This window comes from Pyrgilauda ruficollis, unplaced genomic scaffold (genome assembly GCF_017590135.1).
Source record: "Pyrgilauda ruficollis isolate IOZ18807 unplaced genomic scaffold, ASM1759013v1 scaffold50, whole genome shotgun sequence".
Lineage (NCBI taxonomy): Eukaryota > Metazoa > Chordata > Aves > Passeriformes > Passeridae > Pyrgilauda > Pyrgilauda ruficollis.
The window spans coordinates 6,506,514-6,531,135 of record NW_024526600.1 but is presented as its reverse complement, the minus strand read 5'-3'; the positions used below and the strand labels follow the sequence as shown (position 1 = coordinate 6,531,135).

General features: G+C 46.3%; 2 protein-coding genes across 3 annotated transcripts; both read right to left on the bottom strand.

The window, feature by feature from the left end:
• Positions 1-1,550: 1,550 nt before the first annotated feature.
• TIMMDC1 (translocase of inner mitochondrial membrane domain containing 1) lies at positions 1,551-8,692 on the bottom strand. Its single transcript, XM_041480233.1, has 8 exons — positions 8,611-8,692; positions 8,227-8,341; positions 7,862-8,027; positions 6,843-6,931; positions 4,783-4,850; positions 3,841-3,919; positions 2,774-2,884; positions 1,551-2,379 (listed from the first exon to the last, which is right to left on the bottom strand). Exons 1-8 carry the CDS (start codon positions 8,690-8,692, stop codon positions 2,280-2,282), a joined length of 810 nt encoding a protein of 269 aa, XP_041336167.1. The 3' UTR covers positions 1,551-2,279.
• Positions 8,693-9,444: 752 nt separating this feature from the next.
• Positions 9,445-23,039, bottom strand: POGLUT1 (protein O-glucosyltransferase 1). 2 transcript variants are annotated; one of them, XR_005956195.1, is made up of 12 exons: positions 22,943-23,039; positions 22,622-22,712; positions 20,616-20,759; positions 20,045-20,180; positions 17,312-17,433; positions 15,748-15,807; positions 14,670-14,769; positions 13,803-13,861; positions 11,838-12,005; positions 11,269-11,325; positions 9,731-10,671; positions 9,445-9,570 (listed from the first exon to the last, which is right to left on the bottom strand). XR_005956195.1 is itself a non-coding variant. In XM_041480176.1 (11 exons), exons 1-11 carry the CDS (start codon positions 23,019-23,021, stop codon positions 10,515-10,517), a joined length of 1,173 nt encoding a protein of 390 aa, XP_041336110.1. In that variant the 5' UTR covers positions 23,022-23,039; the 3' UTR covers positions 9,619-10,514. The 2 variants fall into 2 exon arrangements, 1 of the variants encoding a protein (XP_041336110.1); XM_041480176.1 differs by lacking the exon at positions 9,445-9,570 and having other exon boundaries at positions 9,619-10,671.
• Positions 23,040-24,622: the final 1,583 nt, after the last annotated feature.

Below are 24,622 nucleotides of genomic sequence, written 5' to 3'. Positions count from 1 at the left end.
CACAGCTGGCATCAAGCCACAGCTCTGTCCAGTGTGCTGACAGCAATGACAAAATGACACTCGGGCAATCCAACTTGTGACTTCCACACACCTCATCTCTGTTTGCCAGGGGTTAGCTGAGCAGTGTAGCCATGGATCATCCTTCTCCCTCCACAGGAGGTTCTCTGCAAAAGCAAAACTCAGTGTAAGGTGTTCTCACTGTATCCCTGCTCCTTGCGTTACCTACTCTGAAAGTGGAGGGTCAATCATTTCAGTGCTGTGCTTTTCCTGGGGGTGGAGGGAGTGGGGATGTGAAGAATCCTTTACAGATATATAAGAAACAAACTCCGAACCAATTCTTCACTCCCCATTCAGGAGTCCAAGAAATAAGGAAGTGCAGGGAACTAAATTCAGCAGGAAACTGAGAAACAAATGGCTGGTAATCTTGAGTGTAGCTGGAAGTCTCTGCTTCCCCTTAAAACATGTAGCAGCCCTCCCTTGCACAGAGAGAAAATCCACACAACTGCTACACCTTGGCTCAGCCTTCCCTCTCATGGAAGAACATCCCTGCATCAGGGATGGTCAGGCACAGGAAAATTAGTATTCTTTAGGCATCACATCAAATACCACCAAACAGGAATAGAGACAGAGCAATGACACAGCTAAATGTCATCAGAGCTGCTGTACAGATAAGAGTGTGGGATATTGGGTGGGGATGTAATAGCAAGAAGAAAGAAGATAAAAAAGAAGATGATAAGACATTGCTGTGTATGCACAATGGCAAAAATGTGACTTAGAAAGGCCCCTCTTCTTTTTTGGGTGGGGAGGGGGGGCAAAGGACAACACCATTACTGTCACCAACACATATAGCTTAAAAGAGGAAGAGGAAAAAAACATATCCATACCTCTGTTTATGCAAATCCTTCACTTACACATAGAAAAGGAAAATCAGAGCTGGTTGATGACAACCCTGAAATACACAGGTTTCTTCAATGGAAAAATGAGCTACACTGGAGTGTTTAAAAAATTAAATGCTCACTTCAGGAGTCAGAAAACACAACACCTTCTTGAAAGCAAACTGTGCCAAAAATCTGCTTTGGGTGGGTGGAATACACTCTGTGGGATCAACTGTTCATATTTCAATCAACACTAATTATCTGGAAAAGCATTCAACCAGAACAGATTCTTTTCTAATGAGAAGAACACTCAAAAATCCTGCCTGGATGTAATTCCTTTTAGCAGGAGAGGAAAGAAAGGGAACAGAAATTCTGACCTCCTGCTTTGGGAAGAGTGATGGGCCACCTGACCCTTCTGAGCACAGACGGTTTTACAGTAACTCCAGCACCACCCACAGGTAACAGCTCTGACTGAACAGTTCATCTCTGGAACAAAATAACAGAGCTGGCACCCTCGTGGCTCTTGCCTTTGTTACTGCCTGGGTAGAGGAATGTTTGGTGGGATCTTAGAGCTCTTCTCAAGGAGTATCACTCAAGGATGCTTCTCTAGTACCAACACTGTACTAGCTTAAAGTACCAGCTGTACTGACATAAAGAGCTTATGGACACAGTCACCACTGCTCAATGGCTTTATTGAGTGTCTTGAACTACATTACCCCAAAAATTAAACCCTGATTTCCAAATTGCAAATGAAATTAGAGGCCTTCTTGTTGTTGAAACTGTCCACAGTGCCAAGCCTTCCAGTGTCACCACCAGAAATAAGTCATGTTTTCTGTGGCACCCTCTGGCTTTTATTGAGGAACCCAAAACATGCCTTTTTCAGGGTATTTCCATGTAATTCCCAGCTCCTCCACCCTTCTTCCACTGACTGCAAAATACCCCAAGTACAGTAGGAACCAAGTAAGAAACCACCATCAGCAAGTTGTTCAGGCACTGTCTGAAGAGCAGCTTTCACCAGGGCATAATTAACTTTTGGATTCAGGGCACCTTTAGCACACAAACCATTCATAGGCCCCTTTACCTTGAGTATTTCTACACCACTAGTGGTTTGGACATTTTCAGCAGAGAAATGGGTTCTAGATGAGGCTCTGGAACCCTCACTTCCTCCCAAAGCTAGATGACACTTCCTGGTCTGTAAAGTCTGTACTTCCACTTCTCAGGTGGAACAGGTTTGGCTCTTCCAACCTCTTTGTGCAGTGATATCCATCCCTGAACAATGTTTTCAGCAAAACACTTTTTCACAGGATACAACTGCATTCACAGACAACTTCCATGATCCCTTGACTGAAATCAAGCAGGATCAAAATGCTATGTAGCTTCTTACAACAGAGATTTGGGGAAGACTCAGTAGCTCTTCAATTCTCTTGCTCTCTCCAGCTCTGGTCTTCCCTGAGCATTGCTTTCTGTTTGGCCTGAGATTTCAATCATACTGAGCCTGGATTGCCTAAGGAGAGAAGAGAGAGTGCAAAGCAATTTTATGCCTGTATCCTCCTGACAGAGACATGACTGCAGAATCCAAGCTCTTGAAAATTTCTTCTAGAATTAGTGAGTAAGTTTCAGTAATTCCCATGATCAGTGTCATGCCTTTTTCCCCCCCAAGCCTCCAGCTATCCTCCTTCTTTCCTCTCTTTAATAGGGATGGAAAGAAGGCAGCAATGAAGGAAAGACTGGGAAGACTAAATCAGCATTTCTAAGACTGGTATGTGAACAACACCAACAAGCAAGAGAAGAACTGAGGTTTAGAAAACCTAGTGTGTCATAGTTTCTCAAAATGTTTGAACCCACAGGCCCAGACACCCTCCTAGTCCACGACTGGAAGGGACAGAGCTGTTCCTCACCACTCTGCCAGCTTCTGTTCGTACAGCTCCCTGCGCTCACGACTCCTCTTCTCCTGCAAGGTCTCACCAGCCAAGCCATACATTGCCATCAGGAGGCCTCCTGCAGGAACCCTGAAGGGGGAAGCAGAGAAGTCACCAGTCACCCAGGGGACACACAACAGCAACAACTTACTGGCATCAGCAAAAGGAGCATGGGGGGCCCAAAACCCACATGACACCACAGACTAAAGTGCTCCTGTTCTATGTCACCCACCAACCACAGCCTCTCTTCAGCTGTGACTCACTGGAGCCCTGGTGATATTTTCAATTTACTCATGGCACACAGGACAAAGGAGTGGAAGGATTTATGGTGGCCAATGAAGATCCCATAGAACACCTAAACCACATTTCAGACAGTGACACCCCTGCTCAGCTTCCATCCAGCTCTGGAAGTACTTGTGTTTTCACTGGTAAAGCTCCCTAGGCTGCTTCCAGGGATGCTCACAGCTGACACCATCCTGATGGTGACAAGCAGCACAAATAAAGCTCATTCTCTTCTTCAGGCAGGATCCTCAGATTCACTTGTGAGGACATTTACAGGTCAGCACTTTGAGAAGAAATCCCAGTCCTGCTTGAAAAATCAGATTTCTCTTGAGTTAGAGGACATTGTCCAGAAGCACAGAGCCTCTGAGACAGAACCATGGGATCCTCCATGCCCCAGGGAACTTTAGGAGATTTATGACTACAAGACACACACAAAGACGTGTCACCTTACAGCCCAGCCACGCAGCTACTCCCTGAGTGTTTCCTAATGGCTGCTGCTTCACGTTTTAGCTTTGTTGGAGCCTATGTTGCTCCCTCTAATAAGCAAACAGCAGCAAATAAGATTCTCTACAGAGAGCACTGAGTTCTCACTACTGAGAGACCAGCAAACACAAAACAAGAAACAAAGAAAAACAGTTTAAAGGTTGGAAGAAAAGCGATCATCATGAGGGATACAGAAAATCCCTCAAGGCAAGAGAGGAAGGGAAGCTCCTGATGCCCCAGCTGTGATTCCAGGCTCGGTGTGTGCAGCAGTCACAACTCACCCAAACACTGTTCCAAACACGACGCCGCCCGCCAGGCCCTGCAGGCCCAAGTGCATTCTGAACAGGGCTCCTGTGAAGGCTGAAAAAAGAACAAACCCACTGAAACTGAAACAGCCCCACCACAGACATCTCACACCAGCACAGGGAGTTGCTTTGCTGCATTTCTCTTCTCCATGAGCTGACATCTGCTTTTACCAGAGCAGAAACCAAGTGCCATGGCCAGTGGGACAGACCCTCACCACAAAGTCACCATGGTCTCGGCACTGAAACATTGCACCAAGTTCCTTCTGCTTCACAAAAACTGCCAAGGTTTTTGCTGTATCACAGAAGTTCTATGAAAGTAAAACCAAGCTCTCTCTAGGCTGGAGCATGATCTTCCTCGTCCTTTTTTCTGTTCAACAACAGCTAATAATAGTAGCTGCCATGTAAGGCAGAAAAGATCAGTAAAAAGTGTATCCAACTGTAAGGGCAATAAAGCCTGTAAAACTGAACAAGCACATCACATACCCAGAGCCCTGTTGCCAAAAGTGGGCATGCAAAACTTAGCATGAAAAGGGCAGCCTATAAACAGTGGGCTGAATTGTTACCAAGAGTGGAAATAAAAAATGCTTTCCCTGTTAAATAGGTGCTTATGAGAACAGGTTATGCACCAAGTGTTGCCTTTACCCCACACAAGCAATTTTCACCCAAAACACTCCAGCAAGTGTCTTGAAGATGAACTGATAACCACAAAAATCCCCAATGGTTTCAGCAGTGCATCAGTATCTCTGTTAGAAATAAAGGCATGCAGCAGGCAAACAACAGAGCAAAGTCAGTGGAACAAGAAGCAAAACCCAAGAGCACAGAAGCTGCCCAGTCCCAAGGGATGTGGATACTTGCTTATGCTGTTCTGCTACCACCCTTGCTAACAAACAGAAGCACACAAGGTTACAGCACTCTTACCTCCTGCTGCAGCAAAATTACTGATGGAGGTTTTGTCGCGGTACGCAGACAGGCCCGTGCTCACCACGCTGCAAAGGCAAGGCACAGAGGTCAGCAGCTGCACATGGAAAAGGAGAGGTGGCAAAACACAGCCTGAAATAAAGCTGGATTTCATTAAGCCAGCCCTCAGGTTGCCTCTAACTGCCTGGTGGCCCATCTGTTTAGAGCACACACATGCCAGCCATGACTTCTGTGACTTTACTGTGGGCAGCTGCACAGACACAGGCCAGGGAATATCAGAATTCCTGAACTGGATCTGAGATACTCGTTTTTAATCAACCATTTTTCTTTCCTATCATATAGAATCATAGAATCAGAATGGCTTAGGTGGGAAGTGCTGTTAAAGGTCATCCAGTTGCAAGCCCTCACTGCGGGCAGGGGCACCTTCCACTGGACCAGGTTGCTCAGAGCTCCATTCAGCCTGGCCTTGAAAACCTCCTGGGATGGGGCATCCACAGCTTCTCTGAACTACCTGTTCTAGTGCCCAGGAACATGTAATATAGTCAAGGAGAAAAGAATTTGAGGAATGAAAAGGTCCTGTCAGTCAGCCAGTCCTGATGTAGGACGTTTACCCCAAAAGCTGCTGCACGTGTCAGTAAGATCCTGCCTGGCAAACAGCCCCAGTACAACAGCCTCAGTCACACTCGTGACATCAGCAGGGTCACCTACTCTTGTGGCAGCAGATTCCCCTCTGGGGTAGGTAAACCAACTCCTCCTAAACATCAGCTAAGCCCCAAAATACTGTTCTCAGTTCAGCAGCCACATATTCCCCAGCCTCCTGCGTGGCATTGACAAGCCAGCAGCAATCCTCCTCTCCTTCCCAACACAGATAAACCCAAACAGTTTGGGGTTTAATTGTGAAACCTAAAGTTTTCACAACTGCAGGACGAAATTTTCCACTTGGGTTTTACAAGAAACAATGTTGAGCAGCAAACAGGTTCGTTCAGAACCTTTTCCAAAGGGCTGGTGAAAAAGGGGCTGATCCGACTGCAGGGGAGACACCTGGTGGAAGATGACGAGGTTACATGTCAAATCCAAAGAAATCCAGAAAACCCAAAGAAATCAAAAGCTCCGGGAGAGAAAGCAAACAGCACGCTAACTAAGCCTAAAAACAGAGACTAAACTAAAAGGAGCCACAGAAAACAAGAGAGAGTGAGGAAGAAATTTAGGAAGGAACGAAAATATTAGGGAGACAGAAATATAAAGTAATGCCAGTCAATACTGTGGGATCTTAAAAGCAGAAGGAGAACTTAAACAGAACATACCTGCAGAGAAAGTCAATGCAGGTTTAAATTTATAAATTTACTAGTTTGAACAACAGGGAAGGAGATATTTCTAGTTTAAAAGGGCCTTGCTCAGAAGAACATGCTTAGTTTGATGCTCTATTGTCAGAAATGCACTGAAGCACCCAAGGAAGAAAATCGGGGCAGCAGAACACTCTCTGCATTGGTTTTGTGTGTGTAGGAAAAATCTGAAGGCCTCAACAGGCACACAGAAGTGACAGATCTGATATTCAGCAACTGCTCAAGAACAAGACAATCCCCTGCAAGTGTCTGAGGACAAGAACAAAGAATTGTAACACCAGTGTACACAAAGCAGTAGTGACAATTGTGAGTACCACCAGCATATACAAACTAGGAGTAATGAGACACAGCAGAAAGGACAAAAATCAATGTGGGTTAGAAAGCACTTCCAGAAACTGCCAACACACTTTAACACTCCCTCGGAGAAAAAGCACAGAAAGAGACGAAGGAAAAACAGAAAGCAGCTGCCAAGAAAGAACAGTATTGATGTACAAACAGGGCTTTTCCACATTTAGGGTTTGTGTTGATCCATTAGAAGATGAGAATTCTGGGGCAATTCTAACAGGTTAAACCCTCTTTGTGCTCCTGCCTGATCAACCAGACTCAGGTTAAGGCAACAGCAGGAGCCTCAATCAGTCACCAGAGCTGTGGGCACTGCTGGCAAGGACAAGCAGCAGCACGGGGCAGCTCTGCTCCCCTGCCATCAGGAACACTCACTTGAATATCGTGGCGAAAGCCGCCACCCTCCAGCTCCAGCGCCAGCCGTAGCGGATGAAACTCCGGAGACCAGCGCGGTGCGCAGATTGCTGAGGGGACAGAGCCAGGAAAGCACCAGAGAAGGGAGGAAAACCAGAAACTACTTCATTATTATGAGTTCATAAGTATTAATAAATAATAACCATCAATAAGTAATAGGAAGTAAATAATAACCATCTACATTAAATGTTAGGATACCATCAAGCTCTGCTGTTTAACACTGGCACTTAAAAGTTTGAAGAGTTTTTTTTAAAATAAGTGGCAAACAAGAGCTTCACAAAAATTAAAAATTTTGCCGTTAATACCATGGAGGTAAATAAATTTTCTGTTCCAGTGCTTGTGATATAGGTGCTTAGCCTGGGTTCAGATATACCACAGTCACCAGGCAGTGGTAATTCACAGGTCACCACAACAGAGGCCAAATCTAATTGTAAGCGATACAAAATTTACATCAGGCAGATTTTTGAAGGGTTTTTCTTCCTCATAATCCAGGTAACCAACACTTTAATAGAATAACAAACACCCAGACGTTCAAATACATCTATAAAATGTCACAGATGTTCTTTGTTGTGCTGTTGTTCTACAAGAATTTTAAATGGTCTAAAAATGACTCACATTAATAAGACAGGAGTACAATCCCAGTTTGCTACTATGAAGTCTCCCGTCAGCACGCTAAAACTTAAAAGCAGAAAGCCTTTTCGAGACGCATTAATCAGAACGGCAAACTTCGCTGCCAACCTTCCGTGTAACGAAGGACGCTTTTTTGAAGCAGTTTGGGTGACGGGACACGCTCATTCCCTGACCTGCACTCACTTCCACACTCCCAGCAAACTTTCTGTCCCAGACCCGGGCAAACACACGCGTCCCACAAACACGAGGCCTCCTGCGGGCACCCTGTCACCCCAAACCGCGCCTCCAAGGGCAACTTCCAGCACCGGCGCCGTCCCGAGGCCTTCCCCCCGCGCAGCCCGGGCCCGTACCACGGCATCGGCGCGGTTCTGGAACATCTCGCCGTGGCTGCTCTCGATGAAGGCCTTGCGGGCGCTGACGAAGGCGGGCAGCCCCCCGTAGAGCCAGCCCACCACGCCCGCCGTGAAGGCCGACTTGGCGATGTTCATCGTCTCCTCCGGGAACTGCTGCTGCTCGCTGCAAGGCAAGGGCAGCCATGGCCGCGGGGGGCGGCAGCGGCGGCTCCGCGCCACAGCGCCCCCTGCGCCCCGGCGGGGCGCGGCACGGAGCGGGGCGGCTCCGAGCCGCTCGGCACCGCTCGGAACCGCTCGGAACCGCTCGGAACCGCTCATGGCCCATCCCACCCCGTCCCACCCGAGCCCGGCCCGGAGCTCACTCGAGCCGCCAGAGCTCGCTGAGCCGCTCCCAGCCCGTCTGCGGCAGCGGCGCGGGGCGGCCGAAGCCCGCCGCAGCGCTCGGAACCGCTCGGAACCGCTCGGAACCGCTCGGCTCTGCATTAATTACTGAGGAATGACTCCAAATATTTGCCCGTTTGTGCCGGGCCGGGTTTGTTCCCCACGCGAGAGAGGAGCTGAGTTTGGGAGCTGTGATGCCCCGTTTGCATAGGGCAGAGGGGGTGCAGCCCCCGGCTCTGAGGCCGATAAGAGGCAAATGCTGCACGCGAGATGGTGCCTCTCATGGGGCTCATGCCTTCCCTAAAGCAACTGAACTCCCTCCGTTGTGAATTCCTCCTTTCACCAAAGCAGTGAAAGCTCCCCACCAGGGGAGGTGCCTGGGCCTCGCCACTGAGCCTCTGCATATTTTAAGCCATTGGACTTGAATTCCCGGGATTCTTCCCCCATTCCTGCCGAACCATCACTTTGGCCAAGGGCCACCTAAGCTGCAACAATCGAGTCTCATTGCAAGATCTACGGGTGGAAAAGCTGGGACTCTGCAGACCTCTTATGACTCTTCTGATGAAGCAACATGCATCCAGCAAAACTTCGTTTTTGTTCGTTTTATTCCAAAAAGCACTTCATTACAAATGGTTTTAAAATATCATACAGAGCTGCTCCGTTTCTTGGAGTGCTGTCTCTCCGTCGGCTAAAAATAGAAAACCAGAAAACCCTTTCCACTCTGGCACAGTTTTCCTGGGAAATCGGGTTCTTTTAATGCCTTCTTTTTCCTTTGCTGGATGGGATAACCCCAGCACTGGTCCCAAAACCAACACACTGCCCCAGCAACCAGCACTTGATCAATAGGGCCAGCTGCTGTGTCCCTGTACCAGGGCTGCAAGGCTTCTGTGAGGGCACACATGCACTTAAATATTATTGTTCCATGCAATTTCCTTCTTCCCTGATCCACACTGACTGCAGAAGGGCCTGAGAGCTGTTGCTGTCGTCCTCTTCCATTATAATGTGCTGCTCTCTGAGCCTTGAGGCTGCTTTACCAACAGGGGTGCTTCCCTGGGAGGCTCCTGTGTCCCTCCTGCCACCCCACACTCTTCCCGTCTGGGTGCCAGAGAAGATGCTGCTGCCTCCCAGCCTCTCACCTTAAGGGGCACAGAGCATTTCAGGAACTGCAGTCCTTCCTAGCCAAGAGGCTGTGGTGGGCATAAACACAGCGAGCCCAAGCAGCCTGTGACCACCTTAAAAAGGGCAATGTGAGCAGTAGCTGCTACTGTGTGACTGAAGATATTCCCTCAATCAGGCTGAAGGAGATGAAAAAAGAAGTGGCACAGCTGTGGGGAAGAAAAGCAAGTACTGAAGTGAGCAGATGTATTAAAAAAAAACAAACCATAAAAAAACCCCAAACCAAAAAACCCCAAAATAATCCTAGAAAGATTACAGAAGGGGATCAGAGCAGACTGCACTTTTGGAAAAAGGAAGTGCTGAATCTACCTCTATGAATACTTTCTCTGGGTTCCTAAGGATGACATCCCTGGATGTCTGGCCAGGCAGCTGGTGAGAGATAATTAACAGGGGCTCAGTTGTGCAGGCACCCAGCTCATCTGCTGGACGATGAACCATCTCTGTCTCAGTTGCCAAGCACATCACTGATGATGGTCCCATGCTGATCCCCTGTGAGGTAGGTAGGGTAACTCTGCAAGGATCAGTTGTCCTTTCCAGGGCATGTCAAAACCTTACCATCAACCTCTGAAACCCGCCATAAAGATAAACTCTAAGCTATCCAGAAATGTTACCCCCAAATCCCGGTACCTGCTTCTGACAGAGCACTCCTAATACCCCAGGTACTATCACCCAGCTGAGAAAACATTTGCCAAACAAAGGGGCAGGTATTTACTAGCTGAGCGCAGCTCACAGTCCGTGTCCTTTGCCATGACCTTTGGTAAAAAGTCCAGTAAGGCTCCTCATGGACTGAATGGGATTTAGGATCATTTTGAGACAGGTAGCAACTAAGTCCTAAAATGCTAACATCCCTCTTTCTTCTAGGCATGACTGACCACCCCATTAAATAGCCTTAATCCAATATGCTGCTTAACATTCTTCTGGTGACAATATAACCAGGTCCCAGTGCCTGAAAGCAATGTCCAAGTCAGCCTACTGTTGACTTCTCTGAAGTTCTACTATGAAAGTAAGTCTGAGAGAGCAAGAAACAAGTTAATACTGATCTTCAGATTTCCACAGTGATCAGTTTGAGCCAAACAAAAAAACAGATAAATCTCTACAGTTCTGTTTTCAGCTGTCCAGAAGTGATCTCACTGTAGCTCTTCCTTCTTTTCACTTTATAAGTCAAGTTTTGGGAATATTCAGAGAGCAGATGTTCCCAGTAGCAAGAGATGTCCTCCATCTCCAAGTGCTCAGTGATGAACTGACGTCCCCTAGAGAACACAAGGCACAGTCAGGCCTGTTTTCTACAAGAGTCATTAGTTTTGGTTTGGATGTATATCAACTTTCACACTTCCTTGTTTCAAATGAGAAACATGCACTGCTCTGTTTTAATTTTACAATTTTCATTCATGCTCGCAGCTCTGACGTTGCAGTGCTTTTGCTATCCTCAGGATGGTATTTGCTATCTGGGATAATAAATATCAGATTTCACTTATCACATGCAGCTAGAGCAGCACTGATGCATGCTGCTTCAGACCAGCCTGGATAGATAATGTTTACAGTGCAGACACAGCTCCCAGGAGCCAGCTTGTCTCATACTGAAATGAAAGCTCCCAACCTCTGCCAGTTTTCCATGGGGTTCCTGACATGGGTCATGTGTGAACCAAAGAGCTAAGCACAGCATCCTGCTTTCTGCTTCCCTCTGCTTGCTATCACTGCTCCAGCCCTCCTGCTGTTACTGCAGAAGATCAGATATGCTGCACCCTACTAATACTGGGTTGTCTTTGATGGGCAACCCCTTCAGAAGCAGTGTAAGAAAATGTTTTGGAAGAAGACTGCCTAATAGCCAGGAAGGACACACTGCTTACCTCTCTGAAATTTCTTGTGCTATGGCATCATTTTCCTTTACAAACTGCAAGAGCTCCCTAAAATGAAGACACACACAAAAAAAAGGTATGAAACAACTGGCTCAGTGGAGAACATCACCCCTTGGCTGAACTGTTGGGGAGGGTGAAGTTAAGAGTCTACAAGTGAGTGAAGGTGCTGCTCACCTCAGAGCACAGAAGAAACTTCTCTTCTTGATTGTTTCACATCAGTTCTGGACAACATCCTGAAATCTGGGAGCTAGCACATTTTTGGCCCACTGATAAGTTCTTCTTCCCCCTTATCTCTGCTGCTCACTTGCAAATTTAAGAGTCTAGTGCCTGCCGGTTTCAGTGAGAGTGAAAGACTTACTCCAGTGAAACTGTACTCCCCAAGTAATATCGGCAAAGGACTCTCTGGGGGCAGTGATGAAGAGAAAAGACCATGAGCTCCAAGAGTCGCTGCCTGATGCCTCGGAGAGGAGGCATTTCATGGCCTAACACAAACCATCCCCCCTTCCCAAAGGCTTCCCAATTGTCTGGAATGCTGCACGGAGCAGCCTCAGCCCTCACACCTGACATCAGAGAGGTCTGACCGCACCGGGATGTAGTGGACCCAAGGCTTCAGCTGGGAGTAGAAGAACTCCAACCACTCCTCTCCGACATGAAAGACGAGCGAGCCGCACAGGAAAAGGTGCTTCAAGCGGAAACTGGCCGCCACTCCTCGGAAATTAAACAGGTACCTTTAAAAGGGTGAGCAAAGAGAGGCACCTGATTACACATCTTGTGTCAGGAAATGCACTAAGGTGTGCTGGTCTCCAGGTAGCAGTGAACCTTCCCTGGCAGGCAGCAGCTGAGCAGCACACCAGTCACTAAAACAGAGGAAAGGCATTTATTTCAAGCTGCTCACAGGAAAGGTGAGCTGAAGATGAGTTTCTGCTGTCTGTCAAAACTCAGTGAGAAATTCAAGGTGCTAGGCTTTACCTTTGATAAAGGCACCTGCCTGTGACAAACCAACGAGGCCTCATGGACAATTGCCAGCAAGGCATGGAAGGTCACAACATGGATTCTGTGATCCTGTGGGGTCACCCAGAGGTTTTGTCAACCACAAGGAAATTTTTCCCAATCCTCTCTTGCCTTGCAGTGAAACTTTTCTGTTCACTGTTGTGCTTTGCCACATCTATCTCAGGTTATTTTTTCCTCTGGGATTCTGCTTTAATCTGAATGTAATTGTTTCATATTAACTTGGGAATGCAACCCTAGGAGGTTAAATGGGCCAGCACACAACAGATGGACTTCACAGATAACAAAGAATCCACAATTTTGTTTTCAGTATTTTCTGCCAAGTTAGTAAAGTGGGCTTGACTCTGGCAAGGGGATATTTCTCTTAGCAAACTGTATCTCATAGGGATGTTTGTTTGCTTACTTGTTTTCTTTATCAAACCCACATTTCTCCTATTATATGGAAAGCTGTTTTTCCTACGGGTAAATCTCCCCAGAACATAACTGATCTTTGAAGTCAAACATTTTAGGCTGGGGGAAGAGAGTTCTTCCTTTAATGAAGCTATTTTGGGTGAGATGGAGCTTATATATTATATATATATTTTGGGCAAGATGGGAATTACAGCTAAACTTAGCAGCAGCAAACAACAGCAGCAAACAACAAGGAGTAAATCTGAAATTACTTTTCATCCTTTGTACCACCTAGGATCTCAAGGCAGGGACGAGGAGCTCACTGTATAAGGAACTCAGCAAACACATGTAGAGGTGTAACAAGAATGATGGTCTGGAAGCAAGCAAATGCCTCTGTCCAATTCCAGACACAGCTCCCACTATCCATGACCTCAGCCTGTGTAACACCTACACTGAAAGGAGCAGATAAAAGTTCATGTTGACCTACCACCCTGGGCTACAGCAAAAGTGTGTGAGAAGGTCTCAGCCTACACCATATGATGGGCTGGGGAGCACCAGAGCTGGGCAGTGTATGTGTAACAGAAGGGAGAAATCTGTGCTACAGTCTAGTGAAATATAAAATGAGACAAGTCAATCACATTTGCACAAAAACACAGATTCAGCCAAATGACTGAGCTCTTATATCAGCAGATTCTGGCTGGCAGAATCACAACTAGCAGAAGAAAAAGCAAAACATCTGACACACAAGTGCATACACACTAAGAGTTTATATTGCAACCTGTGAGAAACCTGTGAGAGTGTTACACCAAGAAACCCTCATTAAGTAGTTGAAGAATAAAATCCTTTATGAATCAAAACCACATTCTCCTAAACAACACAAAAAGTATGAATTAATACTGGGTCTGCTCAATCAGATTTCAGGTTCTCTCTTTTACTACGTACACCCCGTGGCAGCACTTGCCATGCTAAGCTTCCAAATTTTCAACTGTCTTATATCTGCTCACAACCTCTCATATCTACATAAAGCTGACTGCTGAATTAGACCTTAAAATAAAATGAGACCCTACACCATGCAAGGAAAGACTAACCCACAGCCCTTGAACAGCTTTACTAATCAAAACTCTTACTTGTATTTGCAGTGATCAACCAGTGGAATTTCCTTTGCAGGAGGCTTTCCTAAGGTGTCCTTAAAATAAAGAGAATTTAAAAGCAAAACAAAACAAAACAAAACAAAACAAAACAGTAAGCTTCAAATGGTGATTTAACTTGTTTTCCTTCTCAGTTAGAAACAAAGGTAAGGTGTCAAAAGCTTCCATTCCCACTTCTGAGAAAACCTTCTCTGGTGGGCTAGAAGGATTATAAAGAATTCCCAGCCCTTCAAACATGAAAAAAAGCTCAGTAAATTACACACTGCCTGTAAGTGAATGCCAGCACAAACACATTAAATGATAATGTTTTGTTGGCAGCTACAGAGAAGAAAACAGCTTGGGACAATGGACTGTGTGAAGCCAAGTGTAACTGGATTAGCCAAGACTGTCTGGAGAGAGCTGGACTGTAGACTAAGTAAGAAACTAAAAAGTTATCAGCAACAGTTATCAGAAAGTTATCCACAATAGGATCAAGAAATGGAGCAAACAGAAAAAGGTTTGAAGACTGACAACACTAGAGAGGCAGCTCAGAGACAGAAGGGGAAGGGTTGGCAAATTTTATTGTAGTGGGAGAGGAGGAGATTGGCAGAGATTAATTTTTTTTATATGTTCTCCTTTCCTTGAACAACAAGCGTGGAAGGAAGAAAAGTGTTTGGCCTGCCAGGCTCTAGAGACTCCTTCCTTTCATCTGTCAGAGAGGTGCGGCCATCAAGGGAACTACAAACCTCCCCCACTCTACAGGATCACCCACGACTTCCAACAAGATGTTTCTCTCCCATCAGAGCTATCTTGCAATGCCACCCTTTCTGGCCTTCTCACCCAGAAGACAGACAAACACCCACACACCTTTTCAGATTTCCAAGCCTGGTTTTTAGTGTACTCAGCGTCAACAAGTTCTGGGTTTTCTCGGGACAGCAGGATGAGGGGATCTCTCTCAGGGCTTGTTCTGAAAAAGAAATGCTGTCACTAATTGTCAATCCCCATGACTCAACACAGCTAACAGACTACAGGACTCAAGGCACTGCTTCTTTCTGACCTCCCTGTGTGCCCCCAAAACATTGTGAAGTGTGTGCCACAGTGTATTTCTGTCCAAGGGTATATTAACAGAAGATAATGAGTGATGGGTACCAAAATTATTTGACTGACTATATATTTAACCGTATTATTTAAACAATTCCCAGGACAAATCCTGCTTCCTTTATCCTGATGAGTGCCAAATGCTTTAACTCCCACCTTAGAGAAAGTTAAAAGATGCTCAGCATCTTCAGCAGTGATCCCCCTGAGAGGACTTTAAAACAAAGCTGATAAACAAGGTTATGACATGCCTGAGACATTCCTCATCAGCTGCTGAGCCTACCTGGAAAGCCATTAAATCCTTCGCTATTGGGGAAGGGGAAGAAACAAAGTATGGGGTTTAACATTGTTTCAAACTGTCACTGGAGAGAGGCCAAAAAAAAATATCTTCCCTTATCCCCCACCACTCAGGTAACTTAAGGCCAGAATACTTTTCATTCAGTGTGGAGCACTTGCACAGCAAATAAAGCATTCAATTGGCAGGATGCATGAACAGCACTATTAAATCTTTAAATTTGTATCAAGCACCTGCAGTTCCCTTCACAGAACAAAACAAGCGGGCTCCTGAGGTGACAGTTTTAGTCATTAAGAAATAATGTGGCAAATCCATCACAACTTCTGTTTCCAATATTAGGTGATTATAATAAACTAGTTGCAAATGACAGTTCTTGTGGAGAATAACTAATAGTGCAATGCTGTACAACATGTCTCACTTTCCTTACTTTTGAAAAATACACTCTGAAGTACACTTAATTAGGGTTTAGGTCTAGGAGACATGGAGATTTCTACATACAGAGAGCTGTCACAGCCCCTGTTGGTAGAATCTTCTGTTGCAGGAAAAAATGCTCACCTGGATCCTCGGAAATATCCCTTAGAGATTTTTTTCTCCCATGGCCATTTTTCTGCAGATCTGAAAATATTTTTTATACATGGCAATAAATGATTTAATATAACCGTGAAACAACACTCTCATTAGCTTTCACAGCATGGTGTCTTTTTCTATTCTTCATTTTTGGTGGAAATCACTTTCTTCATTATAGCATAAAAAAACTCTCAGCCAGCTCCTATGAAACAGGTTTTCCTGTAAATATTGTGTTTAAGGCAACATAATATAGGCTACTTTCCAGAACACCTTTCAGGCAAAACAATGTATTACACACAGCTCCCCACCAAACCCTGAAGGGTATTAAAAGTTTACCTAAGCTTTGAATCCACTTTTTGTGCTGTGGCTTTATTTTGCTGTAGTGAATATGGATAGTGAAAAACAACTACAGAGTTTCTAATCAGTCATTTCCCTCTACAAAACAAAACTACCAATCAGGCAACAAAAAACCCACCTAGTGTTTTGCACTTAAAACACAGGAGTTCATTGTTTTTATTTATCACTTTCATTTTAAACCTAATCAAGTCCTTCAAAATAGCTGTTCACCTGGGTTTTTTTCTGCCAGTGCAGTCACCTGCCTCACCACTTCTCAGGGAACTCTGCCATACTTTTCTACTGCACCTGGTGGAACATGCAGGTCCTGACCCCCAAGCTGATCTACCTGTGCAGGTCAGGATTTGCATCTCCTCACAGTGAAAACACAAGGATGAGTAAATGCTTTGCACCTCCATTACACTACAACACATTAAGCTTTAGCTATGAATAATCACATGGATCTTCAGATTTTGAAGAGCAAAAGATCCAACCTTGCATTGGGATGTCAAGTCAATTACACAGAAGTGATTTTTGCTGTTTTGTTTCTGTGCTCACTCACTGTTGCACACTTGGTTTGTCACTTTCCATGGGATGCAGCCCCTTATTCTGCTAACAAGTCAAAAGATCCTGCCAAAATGAAGACTCCCAGCCAGAAATGTCTTCTGTTTAGCCCAGTAGTGACTCTTAATTCCTAGGAATGATTCCAGGTTTTTCTATTGCACAATGACACTCAAGTAAAAGCAGATCTAAAGAATGCTTTCCTTTAGCCTTCCAGTAGCTTATACAAACATCCTGGATCATCCCTGCAGTGAAAAAAACACAGCTCCTAGAGAAGTAGTGGAAAAGAAAGAATATTTCTGTATGTCAGGGGAGATTTCTGCAGGCAAAAGATAACTGCTACTTTATTGACAAACCTGCTTTCCCCAAACCTGATAGCAATCTGGCCCTGACAGCATGAAGGATGTGCATAGTTTGTCCTCTGCATTCCTTACTAAAGGGTTGCAAACAGAGGAGCTAATTATAACTTCCAGTGACATCATCCAAGGTTTCCATGGAGAATTCCCATACAGCAGTTAGGCTGTAGGTAGTTAATGTGAGGCACTAGGACAGATCACAGACCAACTTATGGTCTTAGACATCAACATTGGGCCAGTGCAAGATGGATTTTTGTCTTCCGTGAAACCTCCCCCCACACACAACCATTTCCAACACATACCTTCTGAGGTCCTCTCTCATGAGGTCCCAGCGCCCTAAACCTGTTGGGTAAATTGGCCAAACAGCTGGTCCTCCTTCCCAAAATGTCCAGGCAGGATACATGATATCATTGTATTCAGATGTCTTGAGAAAAAGGAGAGTAATGCAAAAATGAGAGTAATATCTACTTTGGTCTACTGACTGAGTCCACCAGTAACAAATGTTCCTTCTGGGAGCTCTGTTGGCTTTCTCCATTATGTCTCCAAAGGAGGCCAAAAGAGCTTTGCAGTCACCATTTGCTGAGCTTACAGAATCACAGAATTATCAGGGTTGGAAGGGATGGAGATCATCCAGCCCAACCCCCCTGCCATGGCAGGGTCACCTAGAGCAGGTTACACAGAAACACGTCCAGCTGGGTTTGGAATGTCTCCAGAGAGGGAGACTCCACAACCTCCCTGGGCAGGGTCCATGTGAAGACAGCTCAGTGCTGAAATGCTTCAATGATTTTTAAAAGGCCTTGTCTTGCTGTGTGATGACACAGGACTTTCATGTAAAACAGCAAAAGAGATCCATGATGCAGTTGATTAGTAAATAGCAAAAGGCCTGAGCTCAACTCACCTTTCCAAAGGCTTGTGCCTATGTGTAGCTACAAATGTTTTCTTCTGATGGCAAGTCAAGAGGCACTATTACCTCCTCAGAGACAGAGGCACTTAGACACACTTTGGCATTAAGGTTTCCAACACTTCAGTTCATTCCAGACTTCCTAGAGATCACTTAACAATTCACTGTAACAAATATCCAGGTCATGTAAGAATTCCAGTTCCTCACTCCTGTTTGGTTGCTTAAGTCCCCCTATATTATCAGAGGGAAGACCAGCACTTAAGGCTAAACTCTTCCATGAAACCAGATTAGAGTCAACTCCCTTGCACTAGTAGTAAACTTCCTACACAATTATCCATCTGTCTGTCACCTGCAGATACTGGAGAGTCCAAGGCCACTGAGGTAGTTAGGTAGGTAGGTAGTGCACATGACTTATGAACGGGGGCTGAGGAATGGGTTTGTCTGTGCACAGGAAGAAGAGGCTTGGGGGAATGTGAATGTAAATGCCATCTCCTGCTACCTAATAGGAGAGTTCAGGAGGAAGCACACTCTTTTCTGTAGTGCAGAACCAGAATGAGTGGCAGCAGGCTTTGATTATAACAGGAGAAATTCCAGTTATTAGATAGTGGGAAATGTTTCATTCTGACAACAGGTCATACTCTATCTGTGAATCCCTGTCCCCAGGGATGCTCAGATCTGAGCAGGATGCAGCCCTGAGCTGTTCCTACTCTGAGCAAAGGTGCTGGACTGGGTGACCTTCTGAGGTCCCTTCCAACATGTATGAGTTGTGCTTCTCCATCTTCTCAGTCGTGCTACAACCAGGCACTGGTTAGAAACCATGACAACTCCATTATCAACTTTCTGAGATCCAGAACAGGACAATACTTCAATCCCTTATACTTTCAGCTCTAGAAAGCACATGGGACCAGCACCCTGAAGTCTTCCTAACACTAGCTGCTGAAATGTGAGCAGTGCCTGGGTCACTGGGTTGCAATTAAGATAGGGCTGAGGTTACAGTTCAGATACCAGCCAACAGTGAGTTCAGAGCTCAGTTTCTTGCAAGGTACTCAGGGGCAGAATGATGAACACAGCTGCAAAGATTAAACTCCTGCAACCTGCTTTGCAAAAACTTGGGTTCTGCTGGCTAGAGTTAAGGTTGTTCAGTGGTCAAGGGGCAAGACAGCTTGGCTTTACTGCTGCATCCAGCAGCGAACATGGTTACTGCCTGTAGTGAAAATCTAGAGAGAATTTTAGGATTGCTGTGGAGTAGGCAATAGTCATGGATCATATTATGGTTCAGATTGCATGAGCTGAAGAATTAGGTTCAGAGTAAGATGCTGCAAGTAATCAGAAACAGAGCTGGGTTTGAACTAGCAAGACCAAAGAGTTCATTGCTTCTCCTTGCATCTTACTGCCTGCTGGACGTCAGCCAAGAATAGGATTTGTCATGAAAGTGCAGGATTTGAGCATACAGGGCATACACCAAGGCAAAGCAAGATTAGCCAAAGCTCAAGGTGTAAGAGCATTTTGCTGGAAAGGATGAGACACTATGCTACAGTCAGGTTTAACAGTGGGAGAGGTAGCAGAACATGCAGGAGGGCTCTTGAGTCTGGGAACAGAGAAGCAAAGCATGATTGCCTCCGTGCATGTGCGCACCTCTGCATATGTGTGCACATTTGCAGGTGGAAAGGGGAATCCAAGAGAAAAGGGTTCAGAGAAGGTGACAAGATTATATCTGTGGCACCACAGAAAAAGGACTAAAATATCCACATTAAATGAGATTACTGTATGACCACTGACATGATCAAAAATCCTTAATACTGCTGGTAAACTATGGCTACAATTTCAACAGAGGTATTGCAGCAAATGGGAGGAATACTGGCACATATCCCACCCAGATGTGTATCATTCCACTGCAGCAGAGGCACACTTTTTGACCTGGAAGAGGAGCTAATGAGGGGAAAAGCTGATCTATCAAATTGATCCGCAAGTCTGTCTGTCAGAAAACTGGAAGCGAAAGGAAACAAAGGGCAAGAAGGAGCGAGCAATTTCAACGCACAGAAAATCTGCAGAGAACCACCCTCAAAAATATGCTCCCAAGAGAAAGAAGGACATGCACATCTTGGAAATGCTCAGCTTTTAAAGGTGTGTGTACCTTACTGAAGGAGAAGACTGGGATAATGGGTTTCATCCACTTGGGAACCTGGGGGTAGTCTCGCACGTTGATCACCATTTCCATGTCAGGGAGGCGGTGGATGATCCCCAGAATGAAGTGCTCAACTCCACTGCATCTGTGGAGAAATGACACATGGCAAAAGAGCTATAAGGAGGCAGACTCCTGCAGTCTCTTGCAGGCCTTCCTCTGCACAGAGGCAGAAGAGATGGTGAGCCTAATCCATACCATGATGCGAACTGGGAACTGCCTACAGCAGCCTCCAAGTCCCACTGCAGTATGGACACCAATGAGGCAACACATTCTATAAAATCTGGCCTGATCTGAGCTTTCTCTGGGATCCCAAACCAACCACACCTTTGTGCACTGTACTGCAATGGTGACACTTTCCTTTTGATGCATTTAAGCCTAATAGTTTATTTTCCAGGCTCCAGCTCCGATGAGGAATTCAGACCTCTGAAATATCATTGTACTCAATAACTGCCAACTTGGCAGTGTTGGAAGTACTCTTCTGTCCCAGCTAGGGAGAGCAGATCTTCTGCACAGCTCTTACCTTGCAGGGAACATGCAGTCCTGCTCACGATACAGTTTGTTTTTAATTATTTGGTAGTGGGTCCCGAGCTTCCGGCTCACCACGTCTGACATCGTCTCCTTGGAAATGCCACCTCGAAAAGGAGCCAGGTCCTGCTTCCAGACACTGAAACAAAACCATCAGCCACTATTATGTACCACAGGGAGGATACTCTGCATTAAACACTGCAGTGTGCAGAACTGGCTTCTAGCTAAAAGAAGTTCCATGTAGCTTCTAGGAGCTCTGGAGTGAGAATTTAAGTCACTTGGAAGTTCCTCAGAGACTCATAGGTCCAAGCTTCACACTTTTACCTGTGTGCTGTTTGCCTGAACACAAAGCCCAGCACAGGTCAACTCTGGTCACTCTCTCACAGAAGTACCTGACATACCCAGGCATGTTTTTCCAGCTCACTTCACCCTTGTGCTCTGGCTCTCCATAAATGATGGGGCACACCAAGACCAAATTCCTTACACAATGTCACGCTGTGTAAACATTAAAAATGTAGGTAACAGTCTAGTTGCATGAAATACCATCACCCAGGAACACTGGGTGAGTGAAAGCTGGCCCAGGAGGACAGGCCTATGCAGCACAGGTCCTGTGACTTCTGCACACCACCAGCAAGCTCCAGGAACACAGTATGGAAGCACAAACCTAATGAATATAAGAAAACAAAGAAGGAGGATCTGTGTCTAAAAGGCCTGTGATCTAACTGCATGGAGCATGTAATAAACAGTGTCAGATTGTAACAGCCAAGGAAACATTCTTTGCTTTTAGGTAGATATTGCATCAGTGTTTCTGTTTAAGAAAACACAGTCAGGGTGATCCCACTGTGCCAGGGGTCAAACACTGGTACAGGCTGCAGAGAGAGGACGTGGAGTTTCTTTGGCATATTAATGTTGAGATATTCAAAACCTGACTGGTCACAGTCCTGGCAACCCTACTTGAGCACAGGGGGTTGGACTTGATGATCTTAAGAGACTGGACTTCATGATCTCAAGAGGTCCCCTCCACCTCCAGAATGGCAACCCTACTTGAGCACAGGGGGTTGGACTTGATGATCTCAAGAGGTCCCCTCGAACCTCCAGAGTTCTGCTATTTTCTAATTGAACAGAAAGCAGTAAAACTGTGTCAGGAATTGCCATTGTGCAGATAGTCTGACCACAACAGCATGAGCAGTCTGGCAGGGATGCAAACGGGATGAGCTTGAGAAGAGGAAGAGAGTTGCAGTGCCATGGCACATTCACAGCCATCCTCACTTCATGTTACTATTGCCTGTCATGATCTGCAGCAGATTTTTCGATGTTGTAACCACTTGGGAAGGTGTTTGGCCCAAAGCTGGGCAGGAGCTGGTGGGATGTATGTTTAAAGATTAGGATATGTCTTTAGGCTGTATCTGGATTGGAACTTAGGCAAGACTGGAAAGCTCAGCTAGAAGAGACTTTCCCTCATCAATATTTCAAGAGCAATGAATAGCAAAAACTCCAAAGAGAGTGTACAAACAGTAGCTCAATATGACTCATCTGACTTTAAAAGCCAATATAGCATTCAAACCCCAAAATGAGTGAGCACATCTGACACTTTTAAATAGGAGGCTTGAAGTTGGGCATCTGCGTTTTTGCATCTGAAATCCTAATTCTAAAGCCAGAAGAAGATGGTAACTCCTAAATTCCTTTTCCTCCTTTAAAAAAAATGCTGATTAAAGGTATCACACCCCCCGTCCTACTGAGTGAGAAGGCAGAAGTGGGTTGTTAAGAGCAATGTCGCCAGCTATGTGTATGGTTTATTGTCCAGTCCATACGAAATGCCAACACACTGTGTGTTCAGCCACAGGGTAACAAGGTGTGTGACCAGCAGCGCTCCCATAGCTGCAGATGTGACACCTTTGGGCCAAAATATTCCCTGGTTTATCCCCAATCCACCAGTGCTGCCGAAAGTATTCCCTCCTATGTCCGGAGACCTGCGCAGTCCAAAGGAAACCAGTCTCTCACCTTTGGTGGCAGCTGCAATTTTCCTTTACACACGGCTCATAGGCTTCCACAGCTTTCTTAATTTGCCCAGTTATCCTTTTCCACTTGGCATCTAAAACACACAGGAAGGAAAAGCCAAAGGGTTCGATCCATCCGCCAGCAGAACGAGCGGCGGGCTGCGGAGGCGGGGAACGGGCAGCGGCTGGGGCGCGCCTTCCATCCCGCGGGGTGCTGGGGGAGCCGCCCCCCGGCCCCGTTCCCCGGCCCCGTTCCCCGGCCCCGTTCCCCGGCCCCGTCCCGTGGTCCCGTTCCCCGGTCCCGTGCCGCGGTGCCGCCGCTCACCTGCCGCCAGGGCGGGCTGCAGGCGGCACAGCGCGGCCGCCACGGCCCACAGCGCCAGCGCCGCCCGCCCCGCGGCCATGGCCGCCCCGCCGCTCGGCCCAAGATGGCGGCGGCGCCCGCCCCGCGCGGCCATGGGAGCTGTAGTTCCCGTAGTTCCCGCCCGAGCGCTGAGGGGGCGGGCGGGCACCGCCGTGTCGCGACAGAACTGCCTGTCGGACTTTGCCTGTCGCGATCGATGGGGCCATGCTGCACGAGCAGCCGCTGTCCAGAGGAGCTCTGAGCGTGCAGCTGGGATAGCCCCAACAAGTGGCCTCCTAGCTCGGCCCTCAGGAGGCCCGCCGGCCCCGCACGGGTCTGGGTGCCGGCCGGCTGGGCCTCGCTCCCTACGGGCGTTTTCTGGGAGAACTTCCCTCAAAACGCCTGGATTCATCAAGCAGTCGGTCCAGCCTGTAAGAGGCTCTTTCTCCTGGCCCCACCACTCGCTGTTGCCAAGGCCTGGTTCAATGTGAACATCTAAAGTCACAAATCTCATCGTTACTATGTAAAGGTTCAGACTGATTTGTATGAATTTCTTTGCAACTTCAGGGCTGTGGACTGCAAGGAGTCATGGAATCATCGAATTGTTTGGGTTGAAAGCATTATTTAGTTCCTGCCATGGGCAGGGATGTTTTTCGCTGGACCAGGTTGCTCAGAGCTCCATCCAACCTGGCCTTGAACACTTCCAGGGATGAGGCATCCACAGCTTTAGGCAACCTGTTCCAATGCCTCACCACCCTCACAGTAAAGAATGTTTTACCTAACATCTAATCTAAACCCATGCTCTTTTGGTTTTAGTCCATTCCTCCTTGTCCTGTCACTACGTGCTCTTGTGAAAAGTCCCTCTCCATCTCCAGGTACTGGAAGGCTGCAGTTAGGTCACCCCTAAGTCTGTCCTTTTTCCAGGCTGGACAAACCCAGTTCTCTCAGCCTTTCCTTGTAGGAGAGCTCCTCCATCTCCATATTCATCTTGGTAGCCCTTCCTTAGACTCATTCCAACAGGTTGACGTCCTTCAAGGATTAGATGATCTTTAAAGATCCCTTCCATCTCAAGCTATTCCATGGCTCTGTGAAAGAAGAGAGCTGAAAATTGGTGGTTGAGCACCATCAACATAACATGTAGGATTTTCACTTTGCAAAATGGTTTGTAAGAATGCAGTACTCAAAGCTACTCTCCTCTTAGTGTTTGGTAGTTGAGTTTGGGTCAGCTTGGTCATATTCAGCCATCCTTCAAGAGATGAGCTTATCAACTGGATGCTAGACACAATACCCATGCTGATAAGCACCCAAATGAACGTAGGTCAGAGGGGCTGGGGATAAGCAGATACCACCCAAACATTAATCCAGATGAGCCAATCAATGTTTCTTACCAAGGCTGAATGTGGGAAGGTCTGTCCCAATTTCATGGGGTCTGTGTATTCAAATATGAACACTAAACAGTAATTTTTCCTAGCTTGGTGGCTTTGGATTTCAGGAAGAGGAGCTATGGTTGCTCATTAATAGGAAGCAGCCACATTTACACTGTTTCTATAGAGTGAACTCCAATTAGCCACCAACAGCCTCCAACTCCGCTAGTCATAAAGACCTCTTTTGTGTGGAACTGAATTGGTCCTGTAGGTATTTGTAGATTTGGGTGGAGAAACG